Genomic DNA, 26,102 nt, shown 5'->3' on the forward strand with positions numbered 1-26,102 from the left:
TGCCAATACCCTGGTTCACAACTTCGCACAACTAACCAGCAAGTGCACTGGGTCGTCCAAGTAATACCTTACGTGAGTAAGGGTCGAATCCCACGGAGATTGTTGGTATGAAGCAAGCTATGGTCACCTTGTAAATCTCAGTCAGGCGGATATAAAATAGTAATGAGGTTTTCAAAAATAATTAATAAAATAGGGATAGAAATACTTATGTAAATCATTGGTGAGAATTTCAGATAAGAAAATAGAGATGCTTTTGTTCCTCTGAACCTCTGCTTTCCTGCTATCTTCATCCAATCAGTCTTACTCCTTTCCATGGCTGGCTTTATGTGATACATCACCATTGTCAATGGCTACTTTCGGTCTTCTCTCAGGAAAATGATCCAAATGCCCTGTCATGGCACGGCTAATCGTCTGGAGGCATCACCCTTGTCAATGGCTTCATCCTATCCTCTCAGTGAAAATGGTCAACGCACCCTGTCACGGCACGGCTATTCATCTGTCGGTTCTCGATCATGCTGGAATAGGATTTACTATCCTTTTGCGTCTGTCACTACGCCCAGCAATCGCGAGTTTGAAGCTCGTCACAGTCATTCAATCATTGAATCCTACTCAGAATATCACAGACAAGGTTTAGACTTTTCGGATTCTCTTAAATGCCGCCATCATTCTAGCTTACACCACGAAGATTCTAATTAAGAGATCTAAGAGATACTCATTCAGTCGAAGGTAGAACGGAAGTGGTTGTCAGGCACGCGTTCATAGGGAATGATGATGATTGTCACGTTCATCAACTTCATGTTGAAGAGCGAATGAATATCTTAGAAGCGAAATAAGATGAATTGAATAGAAAACAGTAGTACTTTGCATTAATCTTTGAGGAACAGCAGAGCTCTACACCTTAATCTATGGAGTGCAGAAACTCTACCCTTGAAAATACATAAGTGATAATGGAGTTCATTGGTCTCGGCCCCAGAGGGGAACCGGAGTAACCCAGACTCTGAATACAATGATAAAAAGTTCTATTTATAATAAACTAGTCACTAGGGTTTACAGGAGTAAGTAATTGATGCATAAATCCACTTTCGGGGCCCACTTGGTGTGTGCTTGGGCTGAGCTTGAGTGTTGCACGTGTAGAGGTCCTTCTTGGAGTTGAACGCCAGTTTTTGTGCCAGTTTGGGCGTTCAACTCTGGTTTTGGATCCTTTTCTGGCGCTGGACGCCAGAACTAGGCAGAGAGATGGCGTTGAATGCCAGTTGGTGTCGTCTATTCTTGGCCAAAGTATGGACTATTACATATTGCTGGAAAGCCCTGGATGTCTACTTTCCAACGCAATTAGAAGCGCGCCATTTTGAGTTTTGTAGCTCCAGAAAATCCACTTTGAGTGCAGGGAGGTCAGAATCCAACAGCATCAGCAGTCCTTCTTCAACCTCTGAATCTGATTTTTGCTCAAGTCCCTCAATTTCAGTCAGAAAATACCTGAAATCACAGAAAAACACACAAACTCATAGTAAAGTCCAGAAATGTGAATTTAACATAAAAACTAATAAAAACATCCCTAAAAGTAACTAGATCCTACTAAAAACATACTAAAAACAATGCCAAAAAGCGTATAAATTATCCGCTCATCACAACACCAAACTTAAATTGTTGCTTGTCCCCAAGCAACTGAAAATCAAATAGGATAAAAAGAAGAAAATATACTATAAATTCCAAACTATCAATGAAACATAGCTCCAATAAGATGAGCGGGACTTATAGCTTTTTGCCTCTTGAATAGTTTTGGCATCTCACTTTATCCATTGAAGTCCAGAATGATTGGATTCTATAGGAACTCAGAGTTCAGATAGTGTTATTGATTCTCCTAGTTCAGTATGATGATTCTTGAACACAGCTTCTTTATGAGTCTTGGCCGTGGCCCTAAGCACTTTGTTTTCCAGTATTACCACCGGATACATAAATGCCACAGACACATAATTGGGTGAACCTTTTCAGATTGTGACTCAGCTTTGCTAAAGTCCCCAATTAGAGGTGTCCAGGGTTCTTAAGCACACTCTTTTTTTGCTTTGGACCTTGACTTTAACCGCTCAGTCTCAAGTTTTCACTTGACACCTACACGCCACAAGCACATGGTTAGGGACAGCTTGGTTTAGCCACTTAGACCAGGATTTTATTCCTTTAGGCCCTCCTATCCACTGATGCTTAAAGCCTTGGGATCCTTTTTATTTGCCCTTGCCTTTTGGTTTTAAGGGTTATTGGCTTTTTGCTCTTGCCTCTTGGTTTTAAGAGCTTTTGGCTTTTTCTGCTTGCTTTTTCTTTTTCTTTCTATTATTTTTTTTTTCGCCTATTTTTTTTTTCTCTTTTTTTTTCTGCAAGCTTTGTTCTTTGCTGCTTTTTCTTGCTTCAAGAATAATTTTTATGATTTTTCAGATTATCAAATAACATGTCTTCTTGTCATTATTCTTTCAAGAGCCAACATATTTAACATTCTTAAACAACAACTTCAAAAGACATATGCACTGTTCAAGCATACATTCAGAAAACAAGAAGCATTGTCACCACATCAATATAATTAAACTAAGTTCAAGGGTAAATTCGAAACTCATGTACTTCTTGTTCTTTTGAATTAAAACAGTTTTTATTTAAGAGAGGTGATGGATTCATAGGACGTTCATATCTTTAAGACAAAGTTACTAACTACTAATGATCATGTAATGAAGACACAAATATAGATAAGCACATAACATAGAAAATGAAAAACAGAAGAAATAAGAACAAGGAATGAATCCACCTTAGTGATGGTGGCGTTTCCTTCTTGAGGAACCAAAGATGTCCTTGAGCTCTTCTATGTATCTTCCTTGTCTTTGTTGCTCCTCCCTCATTGCTTTTTGATCTTCTCTTATTTCATGAAGGATGATAGAGTGCTCTTGATGTTCCACCCTTAATTGTCCCATGTTGGAACTTAATTCTCCTAGGGAGGTGTTGATTTGCTCCTAATATTTATGTGGAAGGAAGTGCATCCCCTGAGGTATCTCAGGGATCTCTTGATTTGCAGCCACATGTTCTACCACTGAGCTATAGACCCTTGAGATGAATCTTTCCATCTCCCATGACTAGGAGGTGGAAGCCTTTGTCTTCCCTTCCCCTCTTTTAGAGGTTTAGGTGCCATCAATGGTAATGGAAAAACAAAAAGCTTATGCTTTTGCCACACCAAACTTAGAATGTTGCTCGCCCTCGAGCAAAAGAAGAAAGAATAGAAGAAGAAGAAGATATGGAGGAGATGGAGGGATGTGTGTATGGATGTGAGTGGTGAATAGAAAACAGAAGGGATGATCATGAATGGAAAGAGAGAGGGTGAGGTGGGTAGGGATCTTGTGAGGTCCACAGATCCTGAGGTGATCCTGTGGGGTCCACAGATCCTGAGGTGTCAAGTATTTACATCCCTGCACCAACTAGGCATGTAAAATACCTTTGCACACAACTCTGGGCGTTCAGCGCCAGGTTGGTGCCCATTTTGGGCGTTCAACGCCCATTTGTTGCCATTTCTGACGTTGAACACCAGAACCATGCTTGTTCTGGGCATTTAGCACCAGGATGCTGCCCATTTTGGGCGTTCAGCGCCAGAACCATGCTCTGTTCTGGCGTTGAACGCCAGACAGGTGCTTCCTCCAGGGTGTGATTTTTCTTCTGCTGTTTTTGATTCCGTTTCTAATTTTTTTTGTTTATTTTGTGACTCCACATGATCATGAACCTAAGAAAACATGAAAAACAAAAACAAAATTAGATAAATAAACATTGGGTTGCCTCCCAACAAGCGCTTCTTTAATGTCAATAGCTTGACAGTGGGCTCTCATGGAGCCTCACAAGCGTGCAGAGCTTTGTTGAGACTCTCCAACACCAAACTTAGAGTTTGGATATGGGAGTTCAACACCAAACTTAGAGTTTGGTTATGGCCTCCCAACACCAAACTTAGAGTTTGACTGTGGGGGCTTTGTTTGACTCTGCTTTGAGAGAAGCTTTTTCTGCTTCCTCTCCATAGATGCAGAGAGAGATCCTTGAGTTGTAAACACAAGGTTGTCCTTATTTAATTGAAGGATCAATTCTCCTCTGTCCACATCAATCACAGCTCTTGCTGTGGCCAGGAAAGGTCTTCCTAGGATGATGGATTCATCCTCTTCCTTTCCAGTATCCAGGACTATGAAATCAGCAGGGATGTAAAGGCCTTCAACCTTTACTAACACGTCCTCTACTTGTCCATAAGCCTATTTTCTTGAATTATCTGCCATCTCTAATGAGATTCTAGCAGCTTGTACCCCATAGATTCCCAGTTTCTCTATTACAGAGAGGGGCATGAGGTTTATTCCTGAACCAAGGTCACACAAAGCCTTAAAGATCATGGTGCCTATGGTACAAGGTATTATGAACTTTCCAGGATCCTGTCTCTTCTGAGGCAATGTCAGTTGATCCAGATCACTTAGTTCATTGGTGAACAAGGGACGTTCATTTTCCCAAGTTTCAATACCAAATAATTTGGCATTCAGCTTCATGATTGCACCAAGAAACTTGGCAGTTTGCTCTTCAGTGACATCCTCATTCTCTTCAGAAGAGAATACTCATCAGAGCTCATGAATGGCATAAGGAGGTTCAATGGAATCTCTATGGTCTCTAGATGAGCCTCAGAGTCCTTTGGTTCCTCAGAGGGAAGCTCCTTGTTGACCACTGGACGTCCCAGGGGGTCTTCCTCCTTGGGATTCACGTCCTCTCCTTCCCTTACAGGTTCGGCCATGATGCTTATGTCAATGGCCTTGCACTCTCCTTTTGGATTCTCTTCTGTATTGCTTGGGAGAGTACTAGGAGGGATTTCAGTGATCCTTTTACTCAGCTGGCCCACTTGTGCTTCCAAATTTCTAATGGAAGACCTTGTTTCATTCATGAAACTCACAGTGGCCTTAGATAGATCAGAGACTAAGTTTGCTAAATTAGAAGTATTTTGTTCAGAGTTCTCTGTCTGTTGCTGAGTGGAGGATGGAAAAGGTTTATTATTGTTAAACCTGTTTCTTCCACCATTATTAAAGCCTTGTTGAGGCTTTTGATCCTTCCATGAGAAATTTGGATGATTTCTCCATGATGAGTTATAGGTGTTTCCATAAGGTTCACCTATGTAATTTACCTCTGCTATTGCAGGGTTTTCAGGATCATAAGCTTCTTCTGCATAAGAAGCCTCTTGAGTACTGTTGGATGCAGCTTGCATTCCATTCAGACTTTGAGAAATCATATTGACTTGCTGAGTCAATATTTTGTTCTGAGCCAATATGGCATTCAGAGTATCAACTTCAAGAACTCCCTTCTTCATAGGCATCCCATTACTCATAGGATTCCTCTCAGAAGTGTATATGAACTGGTTATTAGCAACCATGTCAATGAGTTCTTGAGCTTCTGCAGGCGTTTTCTTTAGGTGAATGGATCCACCTGCAGAAGTATCCAATGACATCTTTGATAACTCAGACAAACCATCATAGAATATATCCAGGATGGTCCATTCTGAAAGCATGTCAGAAGGACACTTTTTGGTCAGCTGCTTGTATCTTTTCCAAGCTTCATAGAGGGATTCACCATCTTTTTGTTTGAAGGTTTGAACATCCACTCTAAGCTTGCTCAGCTTTTGAGGAGGAAAGAACTTGGCTAAGAAAGCCGTGACCAGCTTATCCCAAGAGTTCAGGCTATCTTTAGGTTGAGAGTCCAACCATATTCTAGCTCTATCTCTTACAGCAAATGGGAAAAGCATGAGCCTGTAGACTTCAGGATCTACTCTAATAGTCTTAACAGTATCACAGATCTGCAAGAATTCAGTTAAGAATTGAAAAGGATTTTCAGATGGAAGTCCATGAAACTTGCAGTTCTGCTGCATCAGAGAAACTAACTGAGGTTTCAGCTCAAAATTGTTTGCTCCAATTGTAGGAATGGAGATGCTTCTTCCATGTAAATTGGAATTTGGTGCAGTAAAGTCACCAAGCATTCTCCTTGCATTGTTGTTGGGTTCGGCTGCCATCTCCTTTACTTGTTCGAAATTTTCAATCAAGTTGTCTCTGGATTGTTGTAGTTTAGCTTCTCTTAGTTTCCTCTTCAGAGTCTTTTCAGGTTCTGGATCAGCTTCAACAAGAATGCCTTTTTCTCTGTCCCTGCTCATAAGAAAGAGAAGAAAAAAAGAAAAGAAGAGGAATCCTCTATGTCACAGCAAGGAGGTTCCTTATTGTTAGTAGAAAAAGAAGAAGAAGAAAAATTCGAACACAGATAGAAGAGGGGGTTCAAATTTGGTGAGTGATGTGAGGAAGAGATGTTAGTGGATGAATAAATAAATAGAATAAGAGGAAAGAGGGAGAGGATTTTCGAAAATAATTTTTGAAAAAGAGTTAGTGATTTTCGAAAGTAGTTTTTGAAAAAGGTTAGTAATTTTCGAAAATGAAAATTAAGAATTAAAATAATTAATTAATTAAAAAGAAATTTTGAAAAAACGGGGGAGATATTTTCGAAAATTAGAGAGAGAGAGAGTTAGTTAGGTGGTTTTGAAAAAGATAAGAAACAAACAAAAAGTTAGTTAGTTAGTTGAAACAAATTTTGAAAAGATAAGAAGTTAGGAAGTTAGAAAAGATATTTTGAAATCAAATTTTTGAAAAAGATAAGATAAGAAGATATTTTTGAAAAGATATGATAGAAATTAGTTTTTGAAAAAGATTTGATTTTTAAAATCTCAATTAATGACTTGATTCACAAGAAATCACAAGATATGATTCTAGAACTTAAAGTTTGAATCTTTCTTAACAAGTAAGTAACAAACTTAAAATTTTTGAATCAAAACATTAATTGGTGATGTTATTTTCGAAAATTATGATGTAAAATTAAGAAAAAGATTTTTGAAAAATGTTTTTGAAATTTTCGAAAATAACTCAGAAAAATGAAAAAGATTTGATTTTTGAAAAAGATTTTGAAAAAGATGAGATTTTTAAATTGAAAATTTGATTTGACTCATGAAAACAACTAGATTTTAAAAATTTTTGAAAAAGTCAAATCTCATTTTCGAATTTATGAGAGAGAAAAAGGGAAAGATATTTTTTTGATTTTTGAATTTTTATGATGAGAGAGAAAAAACAAGAAAAATGATGCAATGCATGAAAGTTATGGATCAAAACAATGAATGCATGCAAGAATGCTATGAATGTCAAGATGAACACCAAGAACACTATGAAGATCATGATGAACATCAAGAACACATTTTTGAAAAATTTTTAATGCAAGGAAAACATGCAAGACACCAAACTTAGAAATCTTTAATGCTTAGGCACTAAGAATTCAAGAATGCATATGAAAAACAAGAAAAGACACAAAACATGCAAATGCAAAGATCAAACAAGAAGACTTACCAAGAACAACTTGAAGATCATGAAGAACACTATGAATGCATGAATTTTCGAAAAAAATGCAAGATGCACATGCAATTGACACCAAACTTATAACATGACTCAAGACTCAAACAAGAAACACAAAAATATTTTTGATTTTTATGATTTTATGATTTTTTTTTGTATTTTCTTTAATTTTTTTCGAAAATCATTTTGAAAAGAAAAATAAGGATTCAAAATTTTTAATATGAATTCCAGGAATCTTATTCTCTAAAGCTCCAATCAAAGGGTCAGGCATGGCTTAATAGCTAGCCAAGCTTTAGTATGTAACTCAGACATGATACGTCTAACATGCCCTACAGTAGTAGCTTTACAGCCAGCCAGGCTTCAACATGCTTTATGAAACACTAGAATTCATTCTTAAAAATTTTGAACAAAATTATAAAATTTTTGAAAACATTTTTATTTTAAAAAAATTTTTTTTTTTGAAATTTTTTTTCGAAAACAAAGGAGAAATTTTTGAAAGATTTTTGAAAACTTTTTTGAAAAGAAAACGAAAAGAAAGTTACCCAATCTGAGCAACAAGATGAACCGTCAGTTGTCCAAACTCGAACAATCCCTGGCAACGGCGCCAAAAACTTGGTGCGCAGAAATTGTGATTATGTAAAATTCATCGCTCTTTCTTTCCCTGGTAATGGCGCCAAAAACATGATGCCAATACCCTGGTTCACAACTTCGCACAACTAACCAGCAAGTGCACTGGGTCGTCCAAGTAATACCTCACGTGAGTAAGGGTCGAATCCAACGGAGATTGTTGGTATGAAGCAAGCTATGGTCACCTTGTAAATCTCAGTCAGGCGGATATAAAATAGTAATGGGGTTTTCGAAAATAGTTAATAAAATAGGGATAGAAATACTTATGTAAATCATTGGTGAGAATTTTAGATAAGCGAATAGAGATGCTTTCGTTCCTCTGAACCTCCGCTTTCCTGCTATCTTCATCCAATCAGTCTTACTCCTTTCCATGGCTGGCTTTATGTGATACATCACGATTGTCAATGGCTACTTTCGGTCTTCTCTCGAAAAAATGATCCAAATGCCCTGTCACGGCACGGCTAATCGTCTGGAGGCATCACCCTTGTCAATGGCTTCATCCTATCCTCTCAGTGAAAATGGTCAACGCACCCTGTCACGGCACGGCTATTCATCTGTCGGTTCTCGATCATGCTGGAATAGGATTTACTATCCTTTTGCGTCTGTCACTACGCCCAGCAATCGCGAGTTTGAAGCTCGTCACAGTCATTCAATCATTGAATCCTACTCAGAATACCACAGACAAGGTTTAGACTTTCCGGATTCTCTTGAATGCCACCATCATTCTAGCTTACACCACGAAGATTCTAATTAAGAGATCTAAGAGATACTCATTCAGTCGAAGGTAGAACGGAAGTGGTTGTCAGGCACGCGTTCATAGGGAATGATGATGATTGTCACGTTCATCACATTCAGGTTGAAGAGCGAATGAATATCTTAGAAGCGAAATAAGATGAATTGAATAGAAAACAGTAGTACTTTGCATTAATCTTTGAGGAACAGCAGAGCTCTACACCTTAATCTATGGAGTGCAGAAACTCTACCGTTGAAAATACATAAGTGATAATGGAGTTCATTGGTCTCGGCCCCAGAGGGGAACCGGAGTAACCCAGACTCTGAATACAATGATAAAAAGTTCTATTTATAATAAACTAGTCACTAGGGTTTACAGGAGTAAGTAATTGATGCATAAATCCACTTCCGGGGCCCACTTGGTGTGTACTTGGGCTGAGCTTGAGTGTTGCACGTGTAGAGGTCCTTCTTGGAGTTGAACGCCAGTTTTTGTGCCAGTTTGGGCGTTCAACTCTGGTTTTGGATCCTTTTTTGGCGCTGGACGCCAGAATTGGGCAGAGAGCTGGCGTTGAACACCAGTTTTCGTCGTCTATTCTTAGCCAAAGTATGGACTATTATATATTGCTGGAAAGCCCTAGATGTCTACTTTCCAACGCAATTAGAAGCGCGCCATTTCGTGTTCTGTAGCTCCAGAAAATCTACTTTGAGTGCAGGGTGGTCAGAATCCAACAGCATCAGCAGTCCTTCTTCAACCTCTGAATCTGATTTTTGCTCAAGTCCCTCGATTTCAGTCAGAAAATACCTGAAATCACAGAAAAAGACACAAACTCATAGTAAAGTCCAGAAATGTGAATTTAACATAAAAACTAATGAAAACATCCCTAAAAGTAACTAGATCCTACTAAAAACATACTAAAAACAATGCCAAAAAGCGTATAAATTATCCGCTCATCACTTGGGCAGAAGGAATTGAGCCATACTCAGAAACTGGCACATCTGGAATAGGACTAGTCGGCAAAGGAAGAAGCTCGACGTTGACAACCTCAGGGAGAACCTTGGGATTCTGAGGTGTCTAATCGACCTCTGCACCTGAAGCCTTCAGGTCGGGCAAAGGAACCTCCTCATCATCCTCAGAAGTCACGACGATCTTCCTATCTACTACAATATTATCTTGGCTGTACAAGGAAAAATCCCCCTCGAGAGCAATAATTTGGATCTGGGCTTTCAGGTTCGTAAACATCTCATCCATTCCCTTAGCCACAGACTCATCAAGTGTTGCATATTTATCCCAAGACTAAGCCAGCTCCTCCTCAAGGTCAAGCCTCTCTCCAAAAATACGGGTATAGCTCTCCTCTGCCTTCTTCTTTAATCCCTCCGACATGGCCAAGGCCACCTCTGCCTTTTTTGCCTTGGCCCGAGCTTTATGTAAGTCGGACGTCAATCTATCTCTCTCCTCCTCAAGCTCCTTCTTTATCTCTTTCAACTTCTCCCTCTCAGCTTGAGCAGCCACCAAGGAGCCGTGGGTGGTGCTAAGGGGAGTTTTCTCTAATTCCTTGGCCAAGGCAGCGCATACACCTGTTGTCCAAATTTCACCTCGGGCTAGGAGTTGGAGATGGTTCTTGGGGGTCACATCATCCATACTAATATGGCTGTAGGGAAGAATGTGTTTTTCACTCCAAGCAAGCCCGTTGAAGCCCTTGTCATAAATACTTTCCCCCTCAGCAGTCTTTTGTCTTTTTGGAGGATGTTCGGATGAAGAAGGAGGAGGACGAACCACGGACTATCCGGAGGAGGGTCATAAGGAATTAGTCGAGATGCTGGGACGTGTATAATTTTTTTTGAAGCTGCGGCGCCCGAGTCTGACTTTGAAGCTGCGACGTTCTTTCTGGTGGCCTAGAGTATCTTCATGGTAGCCGACTTGAGAGCCATTCTTTTTGCAAGTAAAAGCACATTAGTCGCCAACATAAACTTACAACCAAAATTTATAAGCACAAAGTAAGAAAGCTACCTAGCTCGGACTGAAGTTGATTGGGATCCCCAAAAAATATTTTGCTGTCCAAATAAGGAGCCTGACCCAAGCACTCTTGAAGTAAGCCAACTAAACTCTTCTCAAGGCCATCTAAATCATCTACATTTAATTGGCTATCACGGGTTTCTCTTTCCAGTATAACAAGAACAGGGTTCATCATTCTCATCTAAGAAGAAAGGTCGGGCATCCTCAACAGCTCGGATTTTGTAGAAGTAAATTTTAAAATCATGAAAGTACTCTTCAAAGATAGAGAAAACCTTCCTACCCTGAATGGCATGAAAGAAAATCCAAGCTAGCTTTTTTGAACCAAATGGCTTCACTAGAACAAAGAGGTAAAAGAAAACTTTGAGGGAAGGTCGAACATCAAGCTTCCGACATAGAAGTTGGCATATTTTCAGAAAGGCCCAATAATTAGGGTGAAGTTGGGAAGGGGGAACGTTGCGAGTCGAGAGGACATTAATCTCAAAATCAGAAAATGGAAGCCTAACGTCTATCTTAGATGAAAAGCAATCATAAGAGTAAAAGAAGGGGATTTCCGACCTATCTAATAGGGGAAAGCATACCCTCTCTTCGGGATCAGCCAAGACTATCTCGTAGTTTCGTTCATCTTCCTGGTTCTCACACAACCTATGGTGCCTACGAAAAGTTTCGGCATACTCTCTATCAATCACAGGAACATGAGTTAGGACAGAAGTGTCTACCCAAGTTAAAAGAGAAGAAGAGACTTTTGTTGACATATCGTGAATAATAGATTGAGACATAAAGTTATACCTACAAATACATCAAACAAAGAAGCTGTCACGAAATGAACTCGAACACCAACTAAAGGAAGTCGGGTTTTTATAGAATAGCGATTTCAAAAAACTGTTTTCATAAACAAATTCAACAGTTAGAAAATGATGTCACTTTCGAACAAGCAAATACAACACCATTTGGGGACAACACAATCAAAGTCCATAGCAACAATCTCAAACAATAGACAAGTTAAAAAAATGTTTTCAAGAACAAACAAGTAGTGGCAGTTAAAGGGAAAAATAAAACTCCCATCATCAACAAATATTTCCAAACATCATTCAAAGTATCATTCAAAATAGATACAAGAACCCAGAACAGTTGAAAACAACAACCAAGATGGGTAAAAACACCAACCTTGGAAAAACACACGAATGGAAGGGCACGTCAAATAGAAAGAAAGCTTGAATGTTCCTTTTCGAAGCGCACAAAAATCTTCAAAAGATTCAAGATGGAGAAATCTTGAGCTAAGAACGTTGTTGTGAAGCAAGAACAGTGGAAGAATAACAAAGGATTTTGGATAAAGGAAATGAAGCAGAAAGAAGTGTTTTCAAAAATGGAAAAGAGGAAAAGAAAGGCGTGAAGCTTTTATAAGAAACAAGGGGCAAAAAAGACATTTTTCACCCCTCTTTAAAGCCACGTGCAAATTCCTATAAAACTATCGCGTAATGTTCGCCATATCATAAAAGTGGCAACGTTTCAAAATTTGAAACACGTTAAGTACTCGACCTCATAAAGGCGACGTACCCGAGATAGGAAACAGGAACTATACATGCTTGAACCCGACCTCATGAAAGCCCGGATTCAAGTAGGGGCACTGTTAATACCTTGGCCAAGAAATAATGACAGGCCTAATAAGGATAAAAGGCCCATCCAAAAAAGGATGGCTTCTCCAAACTTACCCGACCTTTTAAGAGGTCGGACACGACAAAAAGGTCCAGCTTTACTTATCCAAAATAAGTAACTGCCTTCCCAAATCTTTCCTACTATCTCTATCTCGACTTAAAGATATATCCCAACAAACTCCTAAGATAAACACTAACAAAGGTGGAACTACTCCAAAAAGGTGGTTACCGACTCTACTATAAATACACTGACACCCCTTAGGTATATTCACGTTCTAATGTACTAAAAACTTGCTTAAAACCCTTGCTAACTTAAGCATCAGAGTCTCTTACAGGTACCACCCTACACCTCCTCATGAGAAACTCAGATAGCGACACCTCGGCATAAGAACAAGTCGGATGCTACCTCAGAAAGAGACTGAACTTCTCGTTTAGGCCCAAACTACCGTTTCAGGTAACCCCTGGAACAAGAAGTAAAAATGATAAAGTGAGCGGAGAAAGCAAGTGAGTTTGGACTAAGGTGCATGGAAGGGAGTGCTATTGTACCGGTCAATTCCAATATAGAGGCACCTTCAGCTTTGGCATTTTTGTCCACATGCTAGTTCTCCGTTCGATGTTTCTTTGTAGAAAATGTGGATTGGCTAAGTGCTCTATCTTCATGCGTATGTTGATTCAACGTTTTCATGCTTTGAATGCAACTCAGTTCAGCGTATCCACGTCAACATTGCGGGAAAAAAAAAGATTGCCACTATAATAAAAAGGGTGACAATTAGATAATAATTTTTAAATTGTGGCATTTTGATAAATACTTTTTAAAATAGTAGGAGAACAATAAAAAAAACCTACATATATACCATAATTTTTTAGTGTTTACCTCTCGGATGAGATTGTCCTCCTCTCAACCCTTCACATTAAGCCTCTTAATTTCTAATTTTTTAAATTCTTTTAAAATAAATTATTATTAAAATTATATAAATTATTTTAAATTATTTAAGTTAAAAAAAATAAAGACATAGAAAAATTATTTAAATTTAACCTCTTAATTTTTTTTTGTTTAAATTTACATATTTGATTATAGTTTTAATTTTAATTTTAAGTTTGAATATTGTTAAACTATAATTATAAAATAAAATCGGCCCGACAGAACTGATCAGACCAGAAAACTAGTGACCAATCACAGAATCAGTCTTGGCAAACACATAGGCCCGAATAAAAAAAACCGGTAAAAGTGGATTCCACTCAGGCGGTTTTAGTAAAAACTAAAAACCGATGAACCGATGAATTTGAGAAATCCAAATCATAGTTGTAAGAACTGGATTGAACTGGCCGGTTTGACAAAAAAATCAGTAAATCGATCATTTGACCGGTCCGGTCAGTAAATTGACCGCATAAGGAACAAAACCGGAGAGAACCGTTTGAACCGCTCGGTTTTGGATTAAAACCGGAAAACCGGTGATTTTGTGAAACCCGGCCGGTTCGGAAATCATTTTTTTTTTCTTTTCTTACCGAAAAACGCAGTCGTTTTGTTTCTTTAAAAAAAAAAGAGAGAAAAAGCCCTAACCCTACCTAAACGGCTACCCCAATCCCCAGTACCCCTCCCCTGACCCCTGGACCTGGAGGCTGGAGCTCTCGAAGCCTCTCTTCCTCACCTCATCACACCAACAATCTCGAGTCTCAACTTCTCGAGTCTCTTCCTCCCCTCATCACACCAACACTCTCTTCCTCCACCAACACTCTCTTCCTCGCAGTCCCTCTCAGTCTCGAAGACTCTCTTCCTCTGCTTCGTCTCGCCGGCTTCACATTGTGTCCGAGTACGTCGGGTTCGTGGCTCCGCGTCTCTCGTCATCGTCGTCGCGTCTCCTGCGTCGCTGCTGTGGTGGTACCTCTCCGCCGCGTCTCCTCAGTCGCTGCTGCGGTGTTGTCTCTCCGTCGCCAGAATCTGCCTCATCCAGGTTGGTCTCCAAACTGTGAAATATGTTCTCTGTTTTTTTTTAGTTATTTAGTTGGATTTTAATTTGATGAAGGGAGTGAATAACTGATAGGTTAATGGCAGATTGTTGATTATGTATATATTGTTGAGTTATACTTGTTATATTGTTGAACTAGTTAATGGTAGATTGTTAGATTTTTTTTTCTGATTCGTAGTGGGTATAGTTGTTTTTGTTGATGTAACATTGCTGTGCCAGAATCTGTCTCATCCAGATTGGTCTGCAAACTAGATTTTAATTTGTTGAAGGGAGTGAATAACCGATAGGTTAATGGCAGATTGTTAATTATGTATATATTGTTGAGTTATAACTTGTTATATTGTTGAACTAGTTAATGGCAGATTGTTGATTTTTTTGTTGATGGTGATTCCTTTAATAATAATGTTGCTGCATAGTGTTGGAAAATTTATTGTTAGTTTTGAAATTAGAAAAAAGAATCAATAGTATAATGTGATTTTGAAAGGCTTTTAAGACTTTAATTTGAATAATGTGACCATATATATGAACTAATAACTATATGACAAGGATATGATTATTATTATTATTATTATTATTACCTGCTATAAGTTGGATGAACATGCCATGATGGTGAATTCAGGAGTATTAGATTTGAGATTGAATATTGTCCGAGAACATTAATTCAATTGTAGTAGTACAACTAATTTTAAAGATTATTATTTTTATTGTGTCAAATTAAGATACTATTGAAGATATGTATTTTAAAATTTTCAAATTTTTGACTATTTTATATTTTTTTTATGTAGGACCGGTTTTACCGGTTCAACCAGTGATTTATTGGTTGAACCAGTAAACCAATAAACCAGTAGCTTGACCGATTTGATCACCGGTTCGGTTCTTACAACTATGATCCAAATTAGCTCAAAATTTTTTTAAATCCCTTAAAACGACGTCGTTTTAATTTTTCGTAAAAAAAAAAAAAATCCTGATCCAGCGAAGGATCCCCCTCCCAACCCACTCTCACTCTCTCACTTTGAAACGGCTGCTTCCCTCGCTCAACAGAAAGAAAAGAGGTGACAAACCCTAGCCTCCATTGCCGCCGCCGTCCCGCCGTTCTTCGCGGCACCAGCTTCTTTGCCTGGTCCCGCACGCTTTGTCGTCCGTCGCCAGGTCCAGTTCGTTGCGTGCCAGCCTCTTTGCCTGGTCCAGCCTCGTCGTCCGTCGCGTCGCCAGGTCCAGTTTCGTCGCCCCTCGCGTGCTTGTCGCCCCTCGCGTGCTCGTCGCCCCTCGCGCGCTCGTCGCCCCTCGCGTGCTCGTCGCCCCTCGCGTGCTCGTCGCTGGCAGTCTCCCCATCCCTCATATTCTGCTAGTTCTCCGCGTTGTAAACATAAGGAGAAGGACTGCTGCAGTGTCGCCAGCTTCTCCGTGTCACATTCTTGCTCTTCCTTCATACTCTGCTCGTTGGAAGACCACCGAAGGTTACTTGATATTTCTTGCTTAAATTTTTCGTTTTTAATCTGTTGTTCATAAAAAAATGTGATTTGGTTAATTTAGTTTTTAATGTGTTCAGAATGATTTAGTTAAAAACAATTAGTTAATTTTGTCAATGTGATAGTTTGATTAGATTTAGAGAATAGACTCTGTTCGATTTGATTGTTAATTGCTAATAGACTCTGTTAGAGTTGATTGTTAATTGCCTAATTGTTGATTGTTAATAGGCTCCGTTGCTGCAGGGTGATTTTTAATTGCCTAATTGGAATTGATAGCTAATTGCCTAAGTGGCATCGAGGAAGAAAATGAGTGAAAAATAATAGAAAAGGAAGAAAGAAAGGTTGAGATATAGATTATGAGATAAAGGGAATCCCAAAATAAATTGTCAGGGGCCGGGTTGGTTATTCACTCTATTGCTAAATGCTAAAAAGGGATATATAGTGATGATGGTGATGTCTAATTGAGAGCATTAGATACTCAATACAAGTCTAAGAAGCATGTCCCTTTTCAAAAAGTCCCTTACCTGTTAACGACTTAAAATCCAACAACAGGAAGCCAATAACAGATGCTTTCCCACTTATCAATTTGTTATTTCCAGTAAAATCAAATTCCCTAAATTCCCATCAACAACCATTCAACCTATAATCACAAACACCATGGAACCATCAAGTAAAAAGCTTTAATTTGTATGAATTCAAAGCTAATGAACTATAGAAGTAGAATTTAATGTCGAGTTGACTTGTGTTGCTCACGTTGCACTGTCATGGATTTTTTTCCCTCCAATCTCCATTTTCACTTAGCAGGCTAGTGAACTGCCTCCGGGAAAATAAAGGGTTCTGTGATGTAGTGATTCGTGAAGCACCAAAATATTACTCATTTTATAGTCAAATACAATTCACTTACCACTACATGTTTTTGGTTCAATGCATTAACTCTCAAAGGACTTGTACAATGCTTTAGGTAGAAATATTAAAGAAAAGTCTTCGTTTAAAGTTTAGTGGAATGAATAACAGCACGATCAGCACTTACTACTACTTTGAATTCAACCCAAAAAATGAACTAGAGTAATTATCGGCACATGAGAGCATGCATTAGGCACATCACAGGCCAATAGGTAGCATGAAAAGACAACACATGGATGAATGGAATTATTCATATAATGGAGGGAAAAATGGTGAAGGATTTTGACTCAAGAGATGACACAAGCTATCCACCTACTGCAATGTTTGGTCTATTAAGTAATAATGTAGATGTGCAGGTTCATTATTTCATTCAACCTTCATTCAAATTTGTTTTAGAGAAAAATCATTTTGCATAAGACACGTGCCACAGTGTGATGTGAACATTGAATTCAGTGACTTGTTGCATTTTGCGTACCTACGGGCTGCTGTTGTAACTACTGTTTATTTTGTTATCCTTCACATGGCGCTTGGCCTTAGCTAATTTTTCATTTTTTTGGTGTGCTATATATTACTTATTTTGCTACAGTATTCCCTCTGTTTTGGTGTTCCCGCCCTTCCCTGCTTGAGATGGCTCCTTGAACTCCTGTTCCCTACCTTATTACATACCTTTATATTTTAGTAGATGTTGGCCTTTGGTATTTTTATACTTTTGTATATTTATTTAATAATGACTGGGTTACCTAGTAACTATGTTAACAACAACAGGGGAACACGTTTAGAGTTCGAGTCTCTCTAAAACTTGAGGGAATGGAAGCAGACGAGCTTTGCATCGCTGAACTTTTTGGCCTCAAAGGAAAGAAGAACACTAAGAAGAACATGAAAACAAAACCAAAGAAGGATGGAAATGTTCCAGAAGATTCTGCACTGGCAAACAGTGGCGCTGATTCTGGTGCTACTGCTACAGCTGTAAGCATTGACAATGGTGGTGGTAACGATGTTGGCGCTAGTAACAATGCTACTAATAGTAGCGGGATTAGGGTTTCTTCATTTGACTATTCTGCTGAGAATTTCTTCAGATACATTGATGACATTGCGGCACTATGCGGGGAAGATCAGAATACTGATTTTGATCACAGTGACGTTCAGAGATTCTCTTCCTCCCTCACATTTTTAAGGTACTTAATTTCAATTCTTGAAAAATAAATAGAATTTGTTGTAATATGTTTAAACTTTATAATTATTATAATATTATTAGAGGTGTGTTTATTTTAATTGCATATGAATCAGTTAGAAACTGTTTTGAGTTGCTTCTAGATTGAAGTTATACCCATTGTTAATGTTAAGAGCGTCTTAGTGAATAGCTGAGTTCTCATTTGTAGCTGAGTGACCAATCTTAGTGCTTGTTAGAGTTAGTTGCTTGAGCCATTAGAGGTAGTTATTTGGTGATGTTTCAGCTACAACTCTAGCTATAAACATGTACAACATAATCTCAGTATTTATAATCATAATAGGGTACATTTTATAAGGAAACAATAATTTTTTATGTGCTTGTAGAATATTTAGGTGCACTTGTTTTAGCTTCTATATTTATTTTTTATTATTTAAATTTGTTTTGGACAAAGTGATTTTTAACTACTAAAGGAATCACTTTTCAGTTTAAGAGAAGTTAATTATTTCATCTTTCGCTTTAAAGAATATTTGGAAACTTTTAAATTTTTGAAATAGCAAGAGCTGAAGTTAAGTGGTTAAGATAAATATTTTCTAAAAAACTTTGATTTGTTTTGGTAAAAGTGATCACTATTTTCAGTCAGAAGAAATTGAAACAAATGGCAATACAAGATTCCTTTTGAAATGCATTGTTTTCAACTTACTTTAAGATTGAGATATCCCGAGAATAGAAAATAGTGATGTAGATGCTGAAAACAGCTTGATAGTCAGTTTGTTTGGATGTGTTAATTTGAATGAAAATAAGTAATTCCTAGCGTGTTTGTTTTTCAAATGTGTAGAGAATGGAGAGATTTTAGGTATCCACCAAAAAGCATTAGGTTTGGTTACATAACTGAGAGATGTCAGAGCTCTGAGGAAAAAGATGCTGGAGCCATAACTTTGCCTCAGTTCTCATCAGCCACTGTTCCCCAGGTATAAGCTGTTTGTATCCTTTTATTTGTTTCCTCTTCAGAGCTCATCTTATCAAAATTCCTCTTGATTAGTAACAATGTTACAGGTGTTGTGTTGCAAACAATTCATTATCTTTTTGTGTATCGTTCTTAGTGTGATGTGCAAAGCAAAGAGCATCCTGTGGATACCAAATTGCAGGAATCCAGGTATCACTAGTATGTTGCCTATCGGTGGTCTTTTGATCCATTGACATCAGTATGGGCATTACTGCCCACTTTGAAGTTCCTGACAAATTATTGTATTCCATCGCTGCTCATCATTTAACTTGGCCAAACACTTCAAATGCTGTAGATGCAGAGACTTTGTGATGTGTGTTGGAGGCCCTGTATGGGCGTTAGATTGGTGCCCTCAGATAGATGAAAGGCCTGATTGTTCAGCTAAATGTGAGGTACTTGGTTTCTCTCTCCCGCCTTTCAAGCCATCTTTTTAGCTACTTTTTATTGGCTTACTATTGTATGGGGAAGTTTTTGAAGTTTGAACATGAGCTAAATGGTGTACTCTGTCTATTTGTTGGTTTTGAGATCTAACATGTCAAGGTTCATTGTCTATTTGAAGACTCATGGGATGGGAGAGGTTTCCCATCCCAGACTATTAAATAGATATACATATCGTGTATCAAAACATCAATTTTCTGTATCGTATATCATATCATATTGTATTGTATTGTGTATCATAAGATATAAACAACAATAATAAATAAAATTAAACCTCTAAATAACCATATAATTCATGTCTCATAATAATATCCAGAAATAAAAATGACCAGAAAGTAATTAAACTATGGATAAGTTTTGCAATTCAATTTTCAAAATGATCAATACACAGCAAGCGAAGTACTAGGCATAAGGCAAAACAACATCAAACATAACATTGCCCTCCAACAATAAAATAATGACAAGAAACAATTCCACAAGTCATTAGATATTAAATAATATAAAGAAAAGAAGTCAAAGATTCAATAAAACAAATAAATAATAATGCATCTGAGGCCGAGTGAATGGTGCTTCACTTGCAGAAGAATGATGCCTGTCTGCTTGCAGTTGCAGAACGCCGCAAGGAAGAAAAGTATAGTTGTTTTTTCCCTCGATTATAAACACTTATATAAAATTGGAACTGAAGAGGAAAGGAGTCGGCTGCAATTGTGGCTTTGATTGAAAAAAAAAGGAGCGAAAGAAATAATTTTTTGCAAACTGGGACGCGTTTGATCTGATCTAAAACTCCCGGAACCCAGCCAGTTCCTGAATCTTCAGTTTGCAAATTGCAATATTAATTGCTATTCAAGTGATTCAGATGCAATTCAAGCGATTCAGGCATGATTTTGATAATCCCAGCGATTTGTATTGTATTTATCGCGATACTAACCATGTGTTCTCCATCAACTAGATTTATGAAAATAGATGGATGAAAGGAGTAACATGTCTTCCATCATAGCAGTGCAATTGACAGAGCTTTTTAATGCGTTGCACTATCATATGTTATATTGTTATATTTGATACAGATAAGTATTTGGAATTATTATGTTACTACTTTCTCGGATGTTAGTCTGCATTTGCATGAGCTTTGCCCTTCTAAGAAGTTATTAGGAATTTAGGATATAACTTTTGTCTTTTGTACATTTTTATAACCTTGGCATTTTGTATATTGGGTGACATTTTTTTATTCCGTATTAGTTTGTTGCTGTTGCTACTCATCCACCTGGTTCTTCTTACCACAAGATGGGTGCCCCACTGACTGGTAGAGGTGTTATACAAATATGGTGTCTTCTAAATATCCGCGAGCAGGATGAAGAAAAATGTTATTCAACAAATAAGGGGAAAAGAAGACCTAAAAAAGACAAGTCAACAAAGGTGACGAGGCCTAGAGGAAGACCTAGAAAGAATCCCAAAGGAAAAGTAATTGATAACACAAATAGTGAAACCCCGCAGTACGTACCAGCCCTAGATGTTCAGTTTCCAGAAAGTTCTTCTGAGCTTCCTGCTTCAGATGGGGTTTGTTGGAACAATGAAGAAATATTACCTATCATTGACATGAGTAGAAGAGGACATAAAATAATTGAGGCCTCAACTGAAAAATCAGCACAAATAAAGAGGCCTAGAGGAAGGCCTAAAAAGAGTTCAAAAGAAGCTACTGTATGTTCTTCAAATTCTGAGAATCAAGCTGTGCAAGCTCATGCAGTTCAGGTTCCAGAAGATTCAGCAGAAATAAATTTTTCAGATGCAGCTGATGGAAATCGCAATGAATCAGCCTTGCAACAGTGTTCAGTTGCAAAGCAGAAACAAACCAAGAAAGCTGCTTCTGCATGCAGTACTGTCTTAGAAACTCATGTTAAAAGTAGTAGGTTGAAAGCTAACCATAGGGATGTGGGATGCAACGAAGATGTGGCACTATTGACGCAGGTTGAGAATGACTCAAGTCAACCTCATGGCAGCTCTGCAATGGGTAATGTAGTCGCCCCTAATTCTATTTCAGGGAATGTGACTATGCCAAAACTTGTGTCTTGCCTAGCTCATAATGGAAAGGTGGCATGGGATGTGAAATGGCAACCGCCCAACATGTATGACCCAGTAAGCAAACACCGAATGGGCTATCTTGCTGTCTTGTTGGGCAACGGATCTCTAGAAGTGTAAGATATCTGATGCCTCATCTCCTATTGATATTATTGTTCTTGTTTAAAAAATTTACAGGTAGTTGAAATTTTTTTGATATTTTTCATAATTCAGATGCAATTTGTAGAATAGCACAGCACCCTATCCTGAAATTTAGTTTAGATCAGAATATCAAAATAGGGGTGTAATTTATGTTTGGAGTTGTTCAACTCTATTCTATATGGTTATTCTTCTCTTCTCATATGTTATGCTATTTGCTTTTGACATTAAATCTCTTTGTATCAGATATTTTCACAACTCTTTTATGGGATGCTCCTTGTTATTGTTGCCTTATCAACATGTCTAAGTTTCAATTGCAGGTGGGAGGTTCCTCTTCCTCGTGTGTTGAGGGAGATTTATAAGCATAGGGACGGCACTGATCCTCGTTTTATAAAATTGGCACCTGTATTTAAATGCTCAATGTTGAAGCGTGGTGGAAAACAAAGGCATGCTTCCTTCTTCTTTCTCTTTTTATGGTGTTACTTAACTTGTTCCTTCTAGGGGAAAAATTGTACGAATTCAATCACTGAGGGGAAAAATAAATTAACATATTTAATTTTAACTTGGCTGATTATTGGATAAGTATATTGGAAGTGAGCACATTTTAAAAAAGTGCTTCAATTTAAAACGTTCATGCTGCGCTGCCTATGGTAGTTGAACTTGCTTGATGCCGGTAATTATAAGTTTCCTTTTAGCCTAGTCACTGGTTTAATTTCATCCATTGTTTGATATCACAGCATTCCGTTGACAGTGGAGTGGTCGGTCATGCCCCCTCATGACTATTTACTTGTGGGCTGCCATGATGGAATGGTATAATTTTTGTTAACTATTCTTCTATTTTCCGTTCTACGCTTCATTATTTTATTTTATTTTGTTTTACTTTTTCATAGTAGGTTAGTAAGACTAAGAAATAAATTCATTCATGATGTTTTATTGGGAGGGATAAAGAGAAGTCATTTTGATAATATTACCCTTATTTATTTTATATTTTTGTAATTCTGCATTTATTGTTAAATTTGTTTCTCACCATCATTGTTCAGTTCAAACATAAGTATCTTGTCATCTCAATACTCTTTATAAAGTATATCTGCTAATGTATTTTGCTTTATATTTAGGTTGCTTTGTGGAAATTCTCTATAAAGACTTCATCTAAATGTGATGGTAATGTTTTTGTTGCCATACTCATGTTTACATATTTGTTCTTAGGGAAGGTAGCTGTGTTGAAAAACAAAGTCATCAGATTCACTAGACAATAATTCTACTGACCCAATTTTTTATATGCAGATACAAAGCCTGTGCTTTGTTTCAGGGGAGATGCAGCTCCTATTAGAGCCGTTGCCTGGGCACCATTTGAAGGGTTAGTAATGATTGAAACCAATTCAATACAGACATGTTATTTAATTGCATCAAACATTTTTCTGTTGCTATTTGTCTTTATAGGATTTGGAAGAATTAAAAGACTATAATGGAATATTATTTTCACCTCTCTATTTTCCCATTTTGTTAAACTGAAAAGATTCTAATTGATTTCCAGCTTCAACCTAATATGATCTAGTTATTTACATAGTTTATGAAACTTATTGTGTTCGTGGGCTTTTGAAATTGTTGTGGAATTTTCCTTTTTCATTTAGTGTGCACACAACTGATTTCATTCATGTAACTGTCCCCTTTTCTTCTTGATGAAAGTCTAAAAACATGGTTTGTAAGTCTGCCTTATTCATTGTTTACCTGTGTAATGTTGATCAGGATAAGCGATTTTATTGTATCTTGTTTTTTGTTGTTTTATTTTAGTGATCCTGAGAGTTTCAATATAATAGTTACTGCTGGACATGAAGGCCTTAAGTTTTGGGACCTGCGGTTAGTGCTTTTTCTTTTCCTTTTTGTTTTTTTGTCTACTTTGTAACTTTTGATGCTGCACTAGAAGCACAATACCTTTTCTCAATGAAAATTTTCCTTTCTCGATTCCTTGACCAGATTTTATTTAATTTTAGGTTTATTCTAAATTTCTGTCTTCCAATCGTTTATAATCACCTTCATCTTAGAATATAATTTTCTGTATAGAGGACATTGTTTCCAAATAATGTGGCAATTATATTATATGTTGTAAAACTTATCTAAGATTGGCAAACTGGTGAACACTCTTCAAATGGCACGTTAATTGCGATTTTTTTTGTATCTGCGTGTGCATGAGTAATTAGTTCTCCCCTTGGGTAGAAAGGATGAATATTGACATCTCATTATGTCAAGGCGCATATCTCCCTACAAACGGTTTTTAGCTAGATTTGCGTAAAAACCTAGTTCAGTGTTCTGATTTATTGATAAAAATGTGTGTGTAGTAATCCATTTCGTCCTTTGAGGAGTATGCAACCTGTGCCAAGAAACATATATAGTCTGGATTGGTTGCCAAAGCCAAGGTAATGCATAATTTCAACAGGACAGAATTGCTGTATGACCTCATCATGATGATTAACCTAGAGTTGTTTTGTTTATGTTTTATAGTTGCATCATTATGTCCTTTGAAGATGGGACAATGAAAACCATTAGCTTGGTGAAGGTTGCAAATGAATTCCCTGTAAATGGAAAAACATACAATGGGAAAAGACAACCGTGGTTGCACACTTATTCAGTCTCATCATCTGCCATATGGAATGTTCAAGTGTCACGTAACACAGGTACCTTTTTAATGGTTATATTCTTTGCAAACATGCTATCAGTTAATGGTAATTTGTGACTCTCTAAGGTTTCTAAATATCATGATGAACTACTTAAATAATGTGTTGTCTCTAATTATTATCATCATCATCATCATCATCTAAATCATCTAAAAGATGAGTTTTATTTTTGTTGTGCCAGGCATGGTTGCATACTGTGGTGCAGATGGTACTGTCTTCCGTTTTCAGGTGAGTTTAAAACATTTTGTTGGATATTCCTCAAATTTGTAGCAGTTCTTGACTAATGCTTTATAAAAATTGATTTTCTCTGCCCTTCTGCCCATTTCTTACCTATGTTTTTTAATGTACTCAGCTTACGACTAAAGCAGTAGAAATAGGTGATTCACACCATACTGTTCCATTCTTCCTCTGTGGGTCAGTAACTGAGGAGGACTCAACTCTTGTGGTCAATAGTTCAGTTTCAACTGGTCCCTTTCCATTAAAGAGGTCCATCGAAAGGGTTCGGCATGCTCAATCTTTTCGAGACTTGCTGAGAAAAAGTGCAACCGGTGAGATGGCGAAGGCTTCGAATCCTGATTCTCATACTTCAGGTTTGCCTTTGTAAATTTGATGATATCTGCAATAATTTCTCAAGAATATTACCAATTCTTCAATTTGTTGTGGTAGCGCTCTGTGGTGATGACGATTTGGGTATGGCATCAGAATGTGAGGAAGCATTGTCTTCCGTGAAGGAGCCCAAAAGACGAAAACTGACTGGTAGCGACAAGAAAAAACCAGCAGAAAGTAATTCTCTTGTTTACAAAGATGATGCGCCGACAAGTAATCTCGGGGATGATACTGAGAAGGCAGATTTTGGTCATATACCAGAAGTCTTTCCTTCCAAAATGGTAGCTTTGCATAGAGTGAGATGGAACATGAACAAGGGTAGTGAGAGATGGTTGTGCTTTGGTGGAGCCGGTGGAATTGTACGTTGTCAGGAGTTTGTTTACACTGATATTGATCGGAGATGGGCCTTGAAGAGGTGACAGCATGTTTCACTTAAAATTTGATTATTTAAATGTGAATAGTAGTTGTAAATTTAGAATACATTAACAGGAGAAAATTAGGGAATAATATATAGTAGGGTAGCCATGCGGGATAAAGAATTTGCCCTGCTTAGTTAATTATGATTTATGACCAGATTGAACGAAGTATATACTTTTGTTGTATCCTTTTCCACCTGCATATTGAATTATTTCATTTGCATACTTCTAGTTTCTATTTTCTCCATCTTTACTGATATATTTTAGAAAATTAGAAATATTATTTCTTGTAAAGTAGAAAATGTTTGTCCTAATCACACTTTCGGGTAGATATTGGTTCACGAGTAAATACTTTGGATGGTAATGAGTTTTTTAAGTTTCAATTATGATTTGTCTTTTACTTCTTTTGTTTGTGTGGATCATCATGAGAGTTTAATTCTATTTGGATATGCTCTAATGAAAAATGAAAATACCAAGTCATTTATATGGTTGTTTGAATATTGACTTCATTGTATGGGATGAAAGCCTCAAGGAATTTTAACCGATCAATATCCATCTATTCTAATTGCATTAAAGTTTGTATGGTATCAATAAGACTATGATACCAAAACCGACTATAAAAAAGATTATTACGCTCTAATCATAAAAAAAATTAAAACTAATTTGTGATTATATGTTTAGGGCATAAACCAATGTTTCCCCACATACATTTAACATGGTCATCACCTAAGTTAATGCGCTGAATTCTACCATTCAGACAGTACTTATCGAACATGCTTTGATTTGCTTACCTTTCCGCT

General features: G+C 37.5%; 1 protein-coding gene and 1 non-coding gene across 5 annotated transcripts; both read left to right on the plus strand.

Moving 5' to 3' along the window:
- The first annotated feature begins 5,542 nt into the window (after positions 1–5,542).
- On the plus strand, positions 5,543–5,650 carry LOC148568474 (small nucleolar RNA R71). The gene has a single exon (XR_015882635.1). It is a non-coding gene; the product is annotated as a small nucleolar RNA R71 (small nucleolar RNA).
- Positions 5,651–14,004: 8,354 nt separating this feature from the next.
- On the plus strand, positions 14,005–25,527 carry LOC107639452 (uncharacterized). 4 transcript variants are annotated; one of them, XM_021121264.2, is made up of 17 exons: positions 14,023–14,398; positions 15,199–15,870; positions 17,551–17,960; positions 18,792–18,924; positions 19,057–19,109; positions 19,255–19,351; positions 20,634–21,586; positions 21,929–22,054; positions 22,346–22,418; positions 22,724–22,769; positions 22,893–22,965; positions 23,400–23,465; positions 23,945–24,022; positions 24,108–24,280; positions 24,462–24,508; positions 24,633–24,870; positions 24,947–25,527. In XM_021121264.2, the coding sequence occupies exons 3-17, from the start codon at positions 17,593–17,595 to the stop codon at positions 25,303–25,305; spliced, it is 2,883 nt and encodes a 960-aa protein (XP_020976923.1). In that variant the 5' UTR covers positions 14,023–14,398; positions 15,199–15,870; positions 17,551–17,592; the 3' UTR covers positions 25,306–25,527. The 4 variants fall into 4 exon arrangements, with proteins under 4 accessions (XP_016198435.1, XP_088340237.1, XP_020976923.1 ...); XM_016342949.3 differs by lacking the exon at positions 15,199–15,870 and having other exon boundaries at positions 14,005–14,398; XM_088484111.1 differs by lacking the exon at positions 15,199–15,870 and having other exon boundaries at positions 14,011–14,398; positions 19,010–19,109.
- Positions 25,528–26,102: the final 575 nt, after the last annotated feature.

This window comes from Arachis ipaensis, chromosome B4 (assembly GCF_059453495.1).
Source record: "Arachis ipaensis isolate K30076 ecotype BB chromosome B4, ASM5945349v1, whole genome shotgun sequence".
In the NCBI taxonomy this organism is placed as follows: Eukaryota; Viridiplantae; Streptophyta; class Magnoliopsida; order Fabales; family Fabaceae; genus Arachis; species Arachis ipaensis.